Here is a 15,953-nt window from a genome sequence, read left to right as displayed (position 1 = left end):
TTAGATTAACTTAGTTCACTTTCAGATTGGGTTTTATAAGACTGCAGATTTAATTAAAGACTAGGAATATACTTTAAAATTTGTCATTTTATAATGTCATAAAGTTTGACCAAGAAATGTTAACATAATTAGATAAACTTCATTAAGGAAAATGTTTAAGGCTTCTTATTATTGCTGTTACTTTGTTTTGTTTTTGTTTTTTATTCTAAAGGAAATGGAGAAGTCAGATGCCAACAACTTCTTAATCTTGTTCCGGGATTCAGGCTGCCAATTCAGGTCTCTGTATACTTATTGCCCAGAAACTGAAGAAATCAGTAAGCTGACTGGCATAGGCCCTAAATCTATCACTAAAAAAATGATTGAGGGACTTTACAAGTATAATTCTGACAGGAAACAGTTTAGCCACATACCTGCTAAAACTTTATCTGCCAGTGTTGATGCAATTACCATTCATAGCCATTTATGGCAGACCAAAAGACCAGTCACACCTAAAAAACTTTTACCCACTAAGGCATAGGAGTTGGGAAATATTTGCTTCGGAACTTTTGTGGCAAATTTGCACTTCATCTTTTCTGCCTATAGAAAATCTTTCTAATTGCCAACAAACTTTTATTAAAACTGGACATTAAGCTCTGTTGTCATGAACAACTGGAATGTAAACCACAGTATTTTGAAATGCAGAAGAATCTCACTTAGGTGATGAGTCCAAGTGATAAAGGAAATGTTTCGACTCACAAGTGGAGATTTGTACATGTTACCGGTTCATCTGCTTGATATTGGATAAATTGAAGCACTGAATTTTCATGGACACTAGTTGGACTTAGGTTTGAAATATGGCTAAGATTACAAATTATGTGTTTTATTTGTGGCCTTTTTTTATTTTTTTAAATTTAATGTACATGCTTGTCTTCATATGGTTTATTTTGCTATTTTTCTCTCCTGGGATGTTATTCTAAGATACCTTTGTGTGTTGTTTCATGTGGAGATCATGAAAGTAGGAAATACACCTTCAGAAGTTACTTGCACCTTTCCTATGATGTTAAGAGAAACACTAGTGTTTAGTTTTACAATAACCCTCATGTTTTGACTATGTTAGAGCATTTGCAACAATTATTCTGCTAAATATTTACAATTCCATATTTATTATTCACTCAAGTATTAACATTTCTCTATTAAATAAGAGGAGGTATTGTAAAAAGCTGCTAGTAGGTTCACTTTAAACCACATGGGCTTAACCAAGAATATGTTATAAGAAGTTACTGATTAAATCAGTACTGTTTTTACACCACTTCTGGCCAACTCAGAATAGCTTAGATTGTTCTTTTAACAAAAAGGCTTTCTATCTCTTTTAAAGTAAGTCACTTTATAAGCTGGCAGAAGTGAATGACACTTTGAGAGTAGTCTTTCAGTCTGAAGATGTAAGACTTCTTGAAACAAGTACTCAAGAGGTCTTTACATTATATTTATAACTGATATAAAAATTATATTTAGAATTTTTAAACATGTACAAAGGGCTACATTTTAATTTTAAAATAGCTTCACATTATTTTACTTATATTGTTTTTTTGTTTGTTTTAAATCCTTTTCAAGTGGAACAGCTTAGTTTAAGTACACACTTGAAACCTTCTCTACATGATCTTTGTTTTTTAACAATGTATACCAGATGGTTAGTTGAGGAAAAATTTCATTCTCAGGAAAAGACTTGAATGATTATGTGACCCTGTTATGTTTCAGTGTTGTGACAACTGTGTAAACTAGAGGGGAATGACAGTATTGTATCATAAATGAGACACATAGTTTGTTTTCTTTAGTGGGAAGTAGAGATGAAAATATATACATTAATTGAGCTGTTTAGAGAGAGAACTAATGTCTCATATGATGTATTTACTTATTTTAAATAAAAAAGAATAGGAATGAGATGTCCCTGAGCTGTACTTTTCTAATATTATAAGGCCTTTAGGCATCAGTGCATCTGGGTTCTCAACATCTTCTCAAATGCTGTCAATATTTTACTGTAATTTATGTTCTTATATTTATGTATATTTGTTAAATCTGTAAAAAAAATTCACAGATTTTTTTCCCAATACCTGTGCAAGACGTGTGTGTAGCTTAAAAATATTTGTGATCTACTGTTTGCATGTAAGAGACCAGGATATGTAACTCTTATATTTTAAGTGTGTACATACTGTGTATATAATATATGAATATTAAAAATGGGGAATTTCACATTTTACCTTTCAAACAATTTCTACCACAATTAGAAGGAAACGATTGTCAAATAGATGTTTAGATTGACTAGTTTAAAAAATTGTAAGCAAATCTAATCAAAATGTGGTGAATAACAGTCAAAAGGAGAATTTCATAAGCATTTCACATTACTAAATTTGTTCTTTTCAGTCCTTTATTAAAATAAGCAGTCTTTTTCATGATATTACTTGGCTATTAAGTAAAGAAAAATTGAATATAAGAAGGTGGAGGAACTATTTAAAACTAAATAGAACCACCCTTTATACTCAAATTTGTGTGTCCAGCAATTGAATTGAATGTCTAATGTCTAAAGGTAGAATGTGAATACTGTCATAAAATTCATTGCTCTCAGTATAAGATTTTACTTTATTAATGCAGAAGGAATATGGATATATTTCTTTATGTCTGCAGATTTTTTTATTATGGTGCAGTTTTTTTTTTTAATTATGTTTTTAAAATTATACAAATGAAAAGTATGCCATTTCCTAAAGTCTGGGGATTTTTGTCAACCTTACACACACTGGTGCTTTCATCATCGGAGGTCAAATTATTATGATAATTATTCGATTAAATTTGCCAAACACGGTCATGGTTACCAGTGTAGCCTGTCAAATTCTGCTATTTGACACAGCTTTGGAAAGCTTTTAATTCCTCTCAGTTTTTCAATTTTGTTTTAGAATGACGATTACAGTTTTTTATTTGGCTGTTTAAAGCCAAATTCAGCTATTTAATTATGGTTTCATGGACACTGTTGGGCAATGTACAGTGTATGGTGTGCTTACCTGCTCACTCTAGAGTATTGCTTACAGGTTTTTTTAAAAAGATGCTGTGCTGTAAGATATTGTCATATTTGCTATTTCCTGGTACAGTGTAGTTTTCCCCTTTCATTTGAATAAAAGCATGGCACCACGTGACTCTTTTTCTGTTTCTTGAATAAAATGTATTTTTTGCTAAAATTATTTGAACTTGGAAGAACTCATCGTGTAGTTTTTCTATTGCTTAACCTATGTTTAAATTTAACAATTTGAATATTCATTAGAGGGAAATTTTAATAATATTAGACATTGCTTGAATAATGACTTAAGGCAGTGTTAAAAACTATAACTTTCTATGCATAGCTCAGATGATCTACATAGTATGCTGTTTAAATGTTTGTGATCATCTTACATTAATCTTGTCCATATTAATTTACTGTCTTTTGGAGAATTAATAATTAAGTTGTGCCAGAATCAATGTTCTATGCCTTTGGAATTGAATGGCTAGTGAACTCACTGATCTACAGTAGCCATGAGAAGCCAGTTCTTGACCATTATTCTATAAGTTTCACTTTGATTGTGCTGATTCTTATTCAGACCAGAGCAATTAGAAGAGAGTTCTGATAAGAAAACAGCCAAGAAAATTCATGCATAATTATATACTTGAAGAAATATCTGCACTTCCTAATCATAACTATGGTTCTCTACCTTGGGACCTATCAATAGGATACTCAAGCTTCAGAACAGAGCTACACTTCTACAGTATTTTCTAGTATTTTAATTTTCAAAGATAAAAATATTTAACTCTAAGACCCAGGCAATATTAAAGAAGTATACAAAAACCACACACAACTTGAGAGTGTGTCCCCTGATCTGGTTAATTGACAGTTCTTAACGAGGGCAGAGGAAAATATTCTGTAGTGAATAGAAACAGACATCTTTAATAACCTGTCTACACAGAGAGATAAAGAATGAAATCCAGTGAAGGAAACAGCTATGGTGCTATGACCTAGGAATCAGGAATTGAAAAACCCAACTGTGAATGTAAAATTCTGTCATCCCTCAGAAATGTACAGATACTTATAATCTGTGTCTTCTTAAATGGCAGTTTTGCTTTTAAAAGAAATAATGAGATATTAATGATTTTGTATAATTTGATGGGGTGGGGGTGGTGTCAGAATTGCTCTTCAGATAAGGAGATCAGAATCTAGTTTCATTTTCTTTTCGTGCCAGTGGGTGTTTAGGCCTTCTAGCACCTCAGTATTGTAAGGCCAGATGCTTAGACAGCAAAAATTAGTTTTCTGCATGTGTTCATCATCACTGTGGTATTCACAACTAAAGTAATCTCCATCCACAGTAGCTTACATTTATGTTAGGAAAACGGGGCAGGGGGGAGGTGATTTCTTTACTTTCCGTTGAAGAAGATATAAGCAAATGAATTAACAAAAAATGTTTTAAGACCCCCTTAGATTTTTTTTAGCATGTTAAGCAAAGCCTAGGTACCATTGTACAACAGTACCTAGGCTACTGGTGTATTTTGTTCTTTTTAACCCCAATCTGTTGTTTTAGGTGGTTGAATCTGACTTCCTTCAGTTGGTGTTACAGGCATTGTGGGGCTGAAGGACATGGGGATGACGTGTAGTTTACAGCACCTCTAGTTTACAATTTCATTCAGCTGCAGTGATTCCAGGCCCCACCCATACTTCAGGGTTTGCATGTTTATATGAAAAAGGAAATGTGGCTCTCAACCCCAAAATTTTAAAAGGTCCTTTGATTTGCTTTCTTATTTAACTTACCACCACCTGTGAAAAGGTGAGCGTTTATATCTGTTTCACAGATGAGGATAAAGAGGCTTTAAAAGGTTAGTAACTGTCCCAGGGACTCAAAGCTAATGAGTGGCAGCATCACAACTGGAGTCTCATTTCATATCCCCTTCACTGTGTCACGTGGTGCAAAGTTTCCCACTGCATTTTAGTTGCTGTGGAATAAAAATACCATAAGACTCAACAATTGCACTAGTTAGTAATGTATTCACCCTTCGGAAAACTGAGAACTTGGAGTTGAAGTGGATTTGGTTCTCTTGCCAAAGACTCTTAACCAGCATCAACACAACAGCTAAAATCAAACTGGTGTGCTCACCTACTTTTGACTATCTAGATTCATAAGGACAGAAGAATGGAAAAATTACAAAAACTAATTCTGATAACAGGTTGATCCAGTTTGTCCAGGAAACAGTTATTAGATGCAGAAGGCTAGTTAGGTCAGAAAGATAGGGTCTCTTCCATCAAGAACTAACTGTCTTAAGTAGGATGCTGTTAGACCTTCACAAACAACTAATACACTAAGTGCTGTGATAGAGATATATACCAAAAGTAAAAGAGAAGCCCTGTCTTGTTAACAGTAAGAGGTTCTTGTTCATTAAGCAAGTTCATGTACTAGATTGTCTTATTAAAACTGATTTTATAAAGAACATAACACTGTCTTACATTGTCAGCCAAGAGGATGCCACATTGTAGCTTTCTTCAAACTATTGAATTTTGAATTGCAGAGACGTCAGTTCTGGTGATTGGGCCCTACAGCCCTACTTTATGATCGTAAACATGAACAAAGCTAACTGTTTATAAACTGCATCCTCTTTACTTTCTTAGCAGAGGCTAAGCATTGTATTGTTTTTGCTGCTTGCTCTGTTGTCCCCTCCTACCAGATGTAGAAGAAGCGGAATATGCAGTCTTATGAGAGGGCTGACTTTGAACACTTATGAGTACGACTGATATATTTGTATATATCAGGAAGTGAGTTTCTGCTTGGATTCTTTTTCCTTATAATCAGTACCTCAATACAATAGGTATTCACTAAATATTTGTCAAATGAATACATGGAGACTACCCAGTCCTGGTCCAAAATTCAAAATCAAATCCAAAACTTGGTCTGATTTCTGCTAGGCTGCTCCTAATTTCCTACCATAGATATTTTTGCCCCCAAAATATAACCCCCAAGTTGGCTTTCCTGATCTAACTCCCTCTGGTTCATCATTCTATAGTGCCCAGGTACAGCTTGAAAATCTGTACTGGTTACCATGACACAATGATGTTCCAAATCCCTTTACCTTGTCGCCAGGTCCTCCCCTGACGAATTATGGGCCAATCTGAAGGCTCAGTTCTTTATGCTCTGCTCTACCCTCCTTCCAAGAAGGCCTTCAGTATCAACTTCAACTGACTCCTCTGCACAGAATCTACATCTCCAGCCCTTATGGCTCCTCCCTCTGGCCCCACGCTTGCATCTACCTACCATCTCAACATTTTCACCTGGAGGTTGCAGTGATCCTCAACCTGTTTAAAAACCAAACATCAGCTTCCTAGTCAAACCAACTCTCCTTTCTGACATACATCCAGCCACCAAGACTGAGAGCTTCAAGGTCTTCTCTTACTCCTTCCTCTCCATCCAACACAGAAGGACCTCATCATGCCCAGTCACCAAGTCCTGTCAAATATTTATACTGTCAACCTGTTCATCATCCACACTGCCACCAGCCTTGTGTTCAGGAACCAATAGCTCATGCTTAACTCTGCAACAGCCTACAAGTGGTCTCTCCTTAATTCCATTTCTCCCTCCAAACTGTCCTGCAAATTTTTACTCAATTTTCTTAAAGCATTGGTTTTGTCATGTCATCCCCACTAGTCACAAACTCAGTGGTGCCTTATCACAGTGTGAAATCCAAACTCCTGAGATCAGCATTTAGAGCCCTTACGGGCTTACCCCAACTTACCTTTTTAGTGACGCCAACAGGGAAGAGCTCAACAGGCACACCAAAACTGAGAAAAGTAACATTGCAACATAACTCATCAAAGTAGTTGTGAAGAAAAACTGTTAGGACTTTCTTATACATATTTTATAGATCAGCCTTGTTTTCATGTTGAATTGCAGATAGGGTGGGGTTAGGGTATTGAGGTGACTAATCTTTTCAGTTCTTGGGACCACTGAATGCCTTAGTCCTGTTACACAGCCTGCTCCCATACACAGACCTTCAGAAAGGCTGAGCTGCTCCAACCTTGAGACAAGGAGGCTATCACAATCTGCCTTACATCAATCTTATTTTTACATTACAGCTCATCTTCTCCAGGAATGTTTAAGCTGCGCGAGAGGAAGTACTGTGCCCTGTTCTTTGTGCTTGTTACATCCCCTGATACAGTGCTTGCCCAACAGGGAGAAGGGGCTGTTTACAGTCAGAACCCAAGGTGACCTTAGGCACTGGTTTCACTGATGAGTGGCAGGATCAAAGCACTGCGGGGGAAAACTCCACCAATGTCAAGGAAATGTTCCCAATCCCTGCTGCAAATAACTAGAAGTTTACATTTTCTGTGAAATCACTGAAAAGTAAGGGCAAGTTGTAGTTAAGAAGATTCTGCGAGCAGATAATTACTACAAAGAGAAAAATGTTACTTCCTTTCCAAACAAATTCTGGGCCATTTTTATATTGAGGGACTTCCCTATTGCTTGTCTTTAAGTTTCTGATGGGTTTGTTTTTTACCTTTTAAAAAACCCTTGAGCTGCAGAAACCGGCAATGGAAGAAAGAAGTCTTACTTTCCTTGAAAGCTACACTCTTCTCCCCCATCCCCCATTCTCATCCCTGACCCGTCCCCTATATCCCCTAAGCAATGATGTCCGGGGTAGATCGCGGCCCTGGGACAATCACACAGCTGCAGGCCATAGGCTTTCACATTGAGTCATTCCCTCAGTGGTTGGGCTGCAGCCAAGTGTTCATGTCTTAACTCAGATGCCGTCTTTTCCACCTACCCCATATTTAATACCTGAGAGTTTCTGGAATGTTCTGCAGGGCCTCTGGCATCCAGGGTGGGGCCCTTTGCCCGGTGTGTGCCAGCCATCGCTTAGGTGGTGAGACTGCAGGGCAGGGGCAGGAGCCACTGCTGTCTTCTCCTGTCCTGTAATATCCCTTCCTTACCACCCCTCCCCCCCAACACACACACAAGGTCTCAGGGTTATACGGTCTACGGGAAACCTCATCTTGGTAGCCAGTCAGTCACAGTGAATAAAATAGAGTATTCCCCATTCCCAGTTCAATACTTACTAAGAAATGATGTAGAAACACAAGGAGACACGGCTTTGCAAGATTTTTTTCACACTCAAGACTCAAGTTACTGTTAACCTCCTTGTCAACCACAACTGACTTGGCATAATGTTACCTGTGCTTCAGTCCTGTCAGAAGTTTTTCTGCAGCATCCATTCTGTCACCCTGTGGAATTCACATCAGGGTGACATCAGGCACCATGAACTGGGGTGGTCAAGTCTTGAAGACGCCCACCTGGGAATTCTCTCTTTGTAGATTTCCAATGCAATCCCCCAAATATTTACTGACCACCCACTGTGTGCAAAGAAAGCACTGTATCCTGGAGGGGAGGAGAAGCAGCCCAAACAGCAGGACAACCAGAAACAACAGTGGTCCTTCGTGAAGTCACCAGCCAAGGAACGGAGTGCAGCCCACACGCTCAGACCCAGCATGGGGAGGGGACTTCCACAAGGGCTGTCTCATTTCACCTTCACAATTCCCCTATCAGGTAGATATCATGACATTTCAAGATGTGGGAACTGGGTGGGGCCCAAGATCACACAGCTATCAAGTTATAAAACTGATATTTAAGCCAGATCTCACCCCACCCATAATCTGATCTATTTGTTTACTGATCAGAAATAGATGCAATGGGGCTGGCCCCATGGCTCACTCGGGAGAGTGCGGCGCTGGTAGCGCTGAGGCCGCGGGTTTGGATCCTATATAGGGATGGCTGGTGCACTCACTGGCTGAGTGTGGTGCGGACAACACCGTGCCGAGGGTTGTGATCCCCTTACCAGTCAAAAGAAAAAAAGAAATAGATGCAATGGCATATAAGAAGCTTACGTAATAAATGAGACATCACAACACAAAGAGCAGAGGTTTTAAAAAATATATTTTAAATTTAATAAATGGTGTTAGGAAAGCTAGATAGAAGTCTGAAGAAATAGGTTATATACTAGGTGGATTTAAAAAGACTAAAAAAATATTTTTTTCAATAGAACAACGTTTTTATATCATCAAAGAGAAAGTAACATTGTAAACTCTGAAGTTGCTAACAGCAACAAATTTGACTATATGAAATGTAAAACTAAAGCAAAAAATAGCTAAGGAAAAAGTCTGGAAAATTTTGAATCAAATGGGATAATGATTTATCCTAAATAATAGTCCGTACAAATTAATTAAAAATATATAAAAGTATAAGAGATAATGTGTAAAGGATATGATTAGATAGTACACATAAGAGGAAGTAAATATGGAAAGTTTTTTCCATCTTATCTGTAATCAAATAATGTAAATTAAAATGAGGAACTATTTTACCCGAATTGCCTATGAAAGGGGAAAAAATACATCTTACTGATGAACATCTCTAACAAGATTATGTTGAACCCAATACCCTCGTACAATGCCAGTGACAATCTAAGCTACTAATCACTGACAATATTTGTATCAAGCAATAAAAATTTGCATAGCCTTTGACCTGCACAAGGGCTTTGATACTATGAAAACAGTATGAAAGAAGAAAAAAAGTCATAAGTGCAATTATTTATTACAAATTTCTATAATAGTTAAGAATGCTGGAAACAACCTAAATGTCCAAAATCAAGGGCTTAGAAAATTAAACAACATAGAAAAATGTAGGTTTATATTGCACTGAGAAAAGCAGACTATAAAACTGTACACTCTAATTACAAATATGATCAAAGAGTTGTGTAAAAAAAGTCATACGTGAAGAATCTCGGAAATGGAATGTGAAAAGACAGAAAATCCAAGCACAATGGGAAAACAAGTGATTTTTTTATCCGTGAAAACGTCCTTCACGCACTGGAAAGAAATTCACCAAATGCTAAGTAGGTTGTATTGAGGTACAAGGTCTGGGAGGACGTTTCTTCTTCTGTATTCTGTAATGTGTTTATATGACTTTCATGATGAAAAAGGCAAGTAAAATTTTCAGAAATTTTCCTAAAAGCTTAAGATTATTTGCGCAGAAAAATAAAATTGGGGAAAAAAAGTTGTAAGAGTTTAAATATAGCCCAGAAAGGCACAGAAATAAACTTACTCCTGAAAGCAATTTAGTTCAAAGCATTGGCTATTTAAGTATCTCCTTTGTTCTCGGGTTTGTGCCAATCACTGTGATGGATGGAGGGAAACCCTCTCACCCCAGGGAGTTCATCATGCCCCGAGCTAGGTAAGACTGACCCATGCGACTGCCGGACCAGTGGCTCCAGCAGTACAGAGAGTACAGAGCAGTACATCCCTGCTAGGGACGGGGGTTGGAGAAAGCTCCCGGGGTCAGGATGGAGGAAGAGGGAAGGCTGCTTCTGCTTTGCTTTGTTCATACTTGTCAAAGTGGCCAGGTTCTCAGCCGGTGAGGACGAGTGTTTCTATTAGTGGACTTTTGTTGATCTTGTTCCTGATCCTGTGGGGAGGCCTCCCGAGGGATGGAAGAGAGAGCAGTCCCGTGGAGTTGGCCTTGGTCACTGAAACCAGGCGAGGCACCCCAAGAGGCCAGGCCTGGGGAAGTGTCCCTGGCTCTGGCCTTTGCTGCTTCCTCCCGTCCAGACAAGTCCAGTAAAGGCCTGCCACACCCAGGCCCCCGCAGAGAAACTTCACCATATGCTCTGGGCCACAGACTTCCCTTGGGTATGAGACCATGGCTCCAGGAAGCAAGAATCTGTGTTTTTTAATAAACAACCTACTTCTACTTCCCCTCAACCCCCTCCCTATATTCCCCTCTCGGTCCACCCACCCCATTCTTCTTTTTCACCTGGCAGTTTCTTTGCTGTTCATCTCTAGCTTTCAGGATCACTCCTGCTCCCTGAGCTCCAGACTGAGGTGTGCCCCAGGGGAAGTGAAGTCCAGTGGCACTGGGCCTGTCCCTGACTGTCTCCAAGTTCTGGCAAACAAGCACCGCCCCTGCTAGCCTTCTAGGGAAGGAGGCTGCAGCCCCCTATGCCACCCAGGATGTGGTCACCACTCACCAGCAACCATGTGATCAAACATTAGAAAAAGGGCTCTGAACTTCCAGCAGCCCCTCAGGCTTCTACCCTCTGGATGGGTCTTACGGGGAAGCCCAGGCCTGGAGGCTAGAACACCCATGGATGGACAGGCCCAGAAACCATTCATTCCTGGGCCTCTTCTCTTGCCTGCCTTTCCCTATCTTGTAATTGGCCTGAGAGAAAAAATCTTGACGGGAACAATGTAGACACATGCATGCCCAACTGTCCGTGAGCTCTAGAACCATTTTCCACCTCCCTGCTGGGGACCTGCATATACTAGGTAACAGAGGGACCTCAAGCTTGGGTAATCTTATGTCCAGTTTGCCCAGAACAGTCCTGGTTTATGACCCAGGTTTATTACGATAGCGCTTTGTTCACTCTCATAAGTGTCCTGGTTTGGATTGTAAATTATCACCTTATCACCTACCTTAAATCAGCATTAAACTGAATAAATACGCACATACCCCTCTGTGTTCCTGACCTCAGTTAAAGGGACAGCATCCATACAGTCCCTAAGAAGAGAAACCCCAGGCCTATTTTTGACTCCTCTCTGCTGAGACCCGTGACATTACAACCATCTCTTGAATAGATTCTCTTTTCTGTTCTCACTGTTGTCAATAACCTATTTCAGACACAAATAATTAAAACAGCCTACACTAGGGTCTCCCTGGCTTGAGCCTCTCCCCTCTCCAATCCACAGTTCTGCCAGCAATCTTTTCAAAACGCTGACATTCAGTGCCTACCCACAGAATGAAATCCTGGTCCCTTCATAATCAGAATGAAATCCCAATCCCTTTATGATCAGGCCCCGCTGCCTTTCCTGCTTCATCTCCTGCCACCCTCTTCCTACCCCGGGCTCTGGTCACACTAGGCAGGCTGCTTCTTGAGCCGTGAATCAGTCGTGTTCCTACTCATCTCTGCTTGCTTGTTCCTTTTACTCCTCCTAGTCTGGCCCTTCTCTTCTCTGCTGCTCTTACTTGACTTTCAACTCCTTCCTGGAACTGACCTGGGTTTCATCTCCTAGAAAGCCTTTCCTGATTCACCAGAAGTAATCCCTCTCTCCTGCCAGACGTAAGCACTCCCTCCTCTAAGCTCCAAGAAGACTTTGTCTGTAACATTTACTGCAGTTTGACTTCTGGCATGTTGGCCGCTGCACATACAGCATGTGTATCTGTCTCTCCTGCCTAAGTCCTGAACCTCTGAGGTAGAACAGCATCTCTTGCAATGCTTGAAACTGTGCCTGCTACATAGAGGAGTTTACTGTTAATGGGACTGAATCAAATAAAATTGATAATTCACCTCAAATTTTCAACACCAGGTTGCCCAATGAGTCAGTCACTCATTCCTGGTGACAGTGGGCTGCACTGTGGGAGGGCACACCCTGGAACATTATAGTTCCATCACAGCATGTCATAGGGGGATGCCTGCTAAGAAGCACTGGGCTGTAACTGGATGTGTCCCCCGTTCAGGAGCAAGAGCGAGCCTCCCCTCATCCATCGTCCCCTCCTCAGGGCCCACCAACCCTTAGAAGTCAGACCTCATTCCTACCCTTCTCCACAAACCGTTCCCTTACTCTCAGTGCATGAGGGATCTCTCCCCCTCTAAACTCCTGACTCATAATTTGGGAAAACTAATCTGGTGTTTAATCAGGTGCCATCTCGGGTCATCTTTTGCACTGAGCTTACATCTGTGTTTAGCTTCATAGGTGGGTTCTGCAGGATGGGGGGAGATGGGGAAGACAAGAGCCAGATTTGAAGCCCAGGCTCTGTCCCTTTCCATCAGGATAATCTAACACCCTCTCTGGTTTAAAACCCTTCCATGTGGCTCCAGGAGGACCTGACTTGGTCAGAAAAGACACTCTTAGGGTTAGGACATTTAGCCCTGCATCTCAGGAGGTCAGCATAGCTTGAGCGCTATGGCGGCCAACTCCTAGCCAGGAGCTAGACCCGCAGAGGCAGGAGCCACCCCAACCCAGATCCCACTGTGTCCCAGACAGCAAGCCCCTCTTTCCTAGAGGACGCGTGGATGGGCGGGAGGCTGAGGTACCATCCCCCTTGTAAAATCTTCATCCGGGGTTGGGGTTCCGTCTCTTCACTTCTAAAACCAGAGAAGAGAGCAGCGGGGCGGGAGGTGGGAAAGAGCACCGTGGGGGCTGAGAACAGGTGAGGCCTCGCTGGCGCCCACCGCCTCTTGCAATCTGACGGCAGACCTTGAAATGGCAGGACACATTTCGCAGAGACACTGGGCCATGAGTAGAGGCAGCGGTGGGCCACGCTCCGGCTGCGGGGTTAGGGAAGGCTTCGCAGCCCGGACTTGCCTTCCTCGCAGGGCCCACCTGGGAGGCCACCTCTGCCTGTCCCGGCCCTTCCCCCTCGGGCCGGTCCCAAAGCGGAGGCCACCATCTCCGCCACAGGAGACTGCCACTCCCACGCCCTCCCCCAACCCCTTCCTGCCCACCCATTCGCCCCGGTCTGGGGTGGCAGGAAGGGAGGTGCCGGGCAGCGGCCGTGAAGAGCCACCACCCCCAAGCCCCAGAGCCGCCTGCGCCCGAGGCTGCGTCCCGCACAGGCCTGGTGGCCCGGCCATGCGCCCCACCGAGCCCTGGAGCCCCAGCCCGGGGACGGCGTCCTGGGACTACTCGGGCTCGGGCGCCCTGGAGGAGCTGCAGCCGTGCCCGTCCCCGGACCTGCCCTACGGCTACGCCTACATCCCCGCGCTCTACCTGGCGGCCTTCGCCGTGGGCCTGCTGGGCAACGCCTTCGTGCTGTGGCTGCTGGCCGGGCGGCGCGGGCCGCGGCGGCTGGTGGACACCTTCGTGCTGCACCTGGCCGCCGCCGACCTGGGCCTGGTGCTCACGCTGCCGCTGTGGGCGGCGGCGGCGGCGCGCGGCGGCCGCTGGCCCTTCGGCGACGGCCTGTGCAAGCTGGGCAGCTTCCTGCTGGCCGGCACGCGCTGCGCGGGCGCGCTGCTGCTGGCGGGCGCGAGCGTCGACCGCTACCTGGCCGTGGTCAAGCTGCGGGCGGCGCGGCCGCTGCGCACCCCGCGCTGCGCGCTGGCCGCCTGCTGCGGCGTCTGGGCCGCGGCGCTGCTGGCCGGCCTGCCCTCGCTGGTCTACCGGGGGCTGCAGCCCGTGCCCGGGGGCCGCGGCAGCCAGTGCGGCGAGGAGCCCGGCGACGCGCTCCAGGGCCTCGGCCTGCTGCTGCTGCTGCTCACCTTCGTGCTGCCCCTGGGGGTCACCCTGTTCTGCTACTGCCGCATCTCGCGCCGCCTGCGCCGGCCGCCGCGCGTGGGCCGGGCCCGGAGCCGCTCGCTGCGCATCGTGTTCGCCATCGAGGGCGCCTTCGTGGGCTGCTGGCTGCCCTACAGCGCCCTGCGCGCCGTCTTCCACCTGGCGCGGCTGCGGGCGCTGCCGCTGTCCTGCGCCCTGCTGCGGGCGCTGCGCTGGGGCCTGGCCGTCGCCACCTGCCTGGCCTTCGTCAACAGCTGCGCCAACCCGGTCATCTACCTGCTGCTCGACCGCTCGTTCCGCGCGCGGGCCCGACACTGGGTCTGCGCGCGCGCCGGCCGCCAGGAGCGCAGGATCAGCTCGGCCACGTCGCTCCGCAGGGACCACAGCGCGGTGCTCCGGGGCCGGGCCCAGGCGGCGGGCGCGTCCTCGGCCGCCCTGTAGCTGCCCCGGGCGGGCGGGCGGCGGCGGAGCGCCGGCTGCTCTCTCAGCGTGGTGGGCACCCGCGCCAATTCTCTCCGGTCCAAGGAAGGTCCCACGCGACAGAGCAGACAGCAGCCCGGGGACCCACAGGCTCGCCGCGTGAAGAGGAGGGAAGCGCGTTCCCGTCCCTGCCCCTCTGGAGCAGCACCGGCCAGAAGATCCCGCCCGGACCCCCGGAGGCCGCTCTCCACTCTGGTCCCTTCAACAGCTTTTGCCTTCCCAGAAACGCCTTCTCCAAGTCGGACGCTCTGGCCCTGTCACTCTCCAAAAAATCCTGCGACACGTGGGACCCGCCAGCCCTGTGGATTCAGCCACCTGCGCACCAGCGTCAGCTGTGTCATTAGTCATCGTGGGCTCAGATTGTCAAGGATCAGCCAAGCCACGGAACCGGCCCCCGTGCGAGCTGCCCGGCCTGTTGGTCCCGACTGGTCCCCCGGAGGTGATAGGCCTGCCCCGGTTTCTATCTGGGGGCCCTGCTCCCTGCTCCGGGAAGCGAAGGGCTCACCCCGGAAGTTGTTGCGGCCCTGCCCCCCGGACAGCGGGTTCCGGTCTCTCACCAGGCGTTCAGATTCTTCATGGCTCCGCCAGGGACCCCAGAATCTTCCATGTGAGTTCACCTTTCTCAATAAACGCTTCCGCTTGCCTTGGCTTGACAACCGTGTCTTTCCTTCAGCGGAGGGAATGAAATGCGTGTCGGGAGGCGGGTTGCACGCTGGGTCAGACACAACCAACGCCGCAGCTGACGACGACCCCAAGACGATGAGGGTCTGGTGTGACGGCAGGGACCCTGAGAGCTAGCTGCACCTGTGGGGGCGCAGCAACCCCACGGCAGGGCAGCAAGTCATTGATTCGTATTCTTTTTAAAGGTCGCTTCACATTTGGAAGGTTACAGAAGGGGATAAAAAGATTTAAGGGTATCTGCCAGCCAGGTGTCACTTCGAAGAGATGTGCCATTTGGGTTTTCAAACACGTACTGAGCCTCTGTGTCTACCTTTTTTTGAGACCTTCCAGTACAAATGTTTGGGATTTGCTGTGTTCTGACTCTGTGACATCCTTTGAGGTTTCTGGAGGGTATAGAAATTCATTGTTTGTACTTGTGATTAAAGTGAATTTGGCTTAAAGACATTTCAGCCATCAGTTAGTGCAGGGAACAGGACTGAGCGATCCCGTTCTTCTT

The 15,953-nt window shown here is 45.0% G+C and overlaps 2 protein-coding genes across 6 annotated transcripts in view; both read left to right on the top strand.

Moving 5' to 3' along the window:
* The window catches only part of CAMSAP2 (calmodulin regulated spectrin associated protein family member 2), a 132,477-nt gene extending 129,316 nt beyond the window's left edge, over positions 1-3,161 (top strand). For all 5 annotated transcript variants that reach the window (XM_063113591.1, XM_063113590.1, XM_063113589.1 and 2 more), the window contains one exon: positions 212-3,161. In XM_063113591.1, the coding sequence (XP_062969661.1) occupies positions 212-517 (306 nt within the window). In that variant the 3' untranslated portion in view covers positions 518-3,161. The remainder of the gene's footprint in view (positions 1-211) is intronic.
* A 10,490-nt stretch (positions 3,162-13,651) lies between these two features.
* Positions 13,652-15,574, top strand: GPR25 (G protein-coupled receptor 25). Its single transcript, XM_063113479.1, has 2 exons — positions 13,652-14,728; positions 14,822-15,574. The coding sequence occupies exons 1-2, from the start codon at positions 13,652-13,654 to the stop codon at positions 15,572-15,574; spliced, it is 1,830 nt and encodes a 609-aa protein (XP_062969549.1).
* Positions 15,575-15,953: the final 379 nt, after the last annotated feature.

The sequence above is a fragment of the Cynocephalus volans genome, chromosome 11 (genome assembly GCF_027409185.1).
Source record: "Cynocephalus volans isolate mCynVol1 chromosome 11, mCynVol1.pri, whole genome shotgun sequence".
In the NCBI taxonomy this organism is placed as follows: Eukaryota; Metazoa; Chordata; class Mammalia; order Dermoptera; family Cynocephalidae; genus Cynocephalus; species Cynocephalus volans.
Note: the sequence above shows the minus strand (reverse complement) of the source record. Positions and strands in the feature narration are given on the sequence as shown.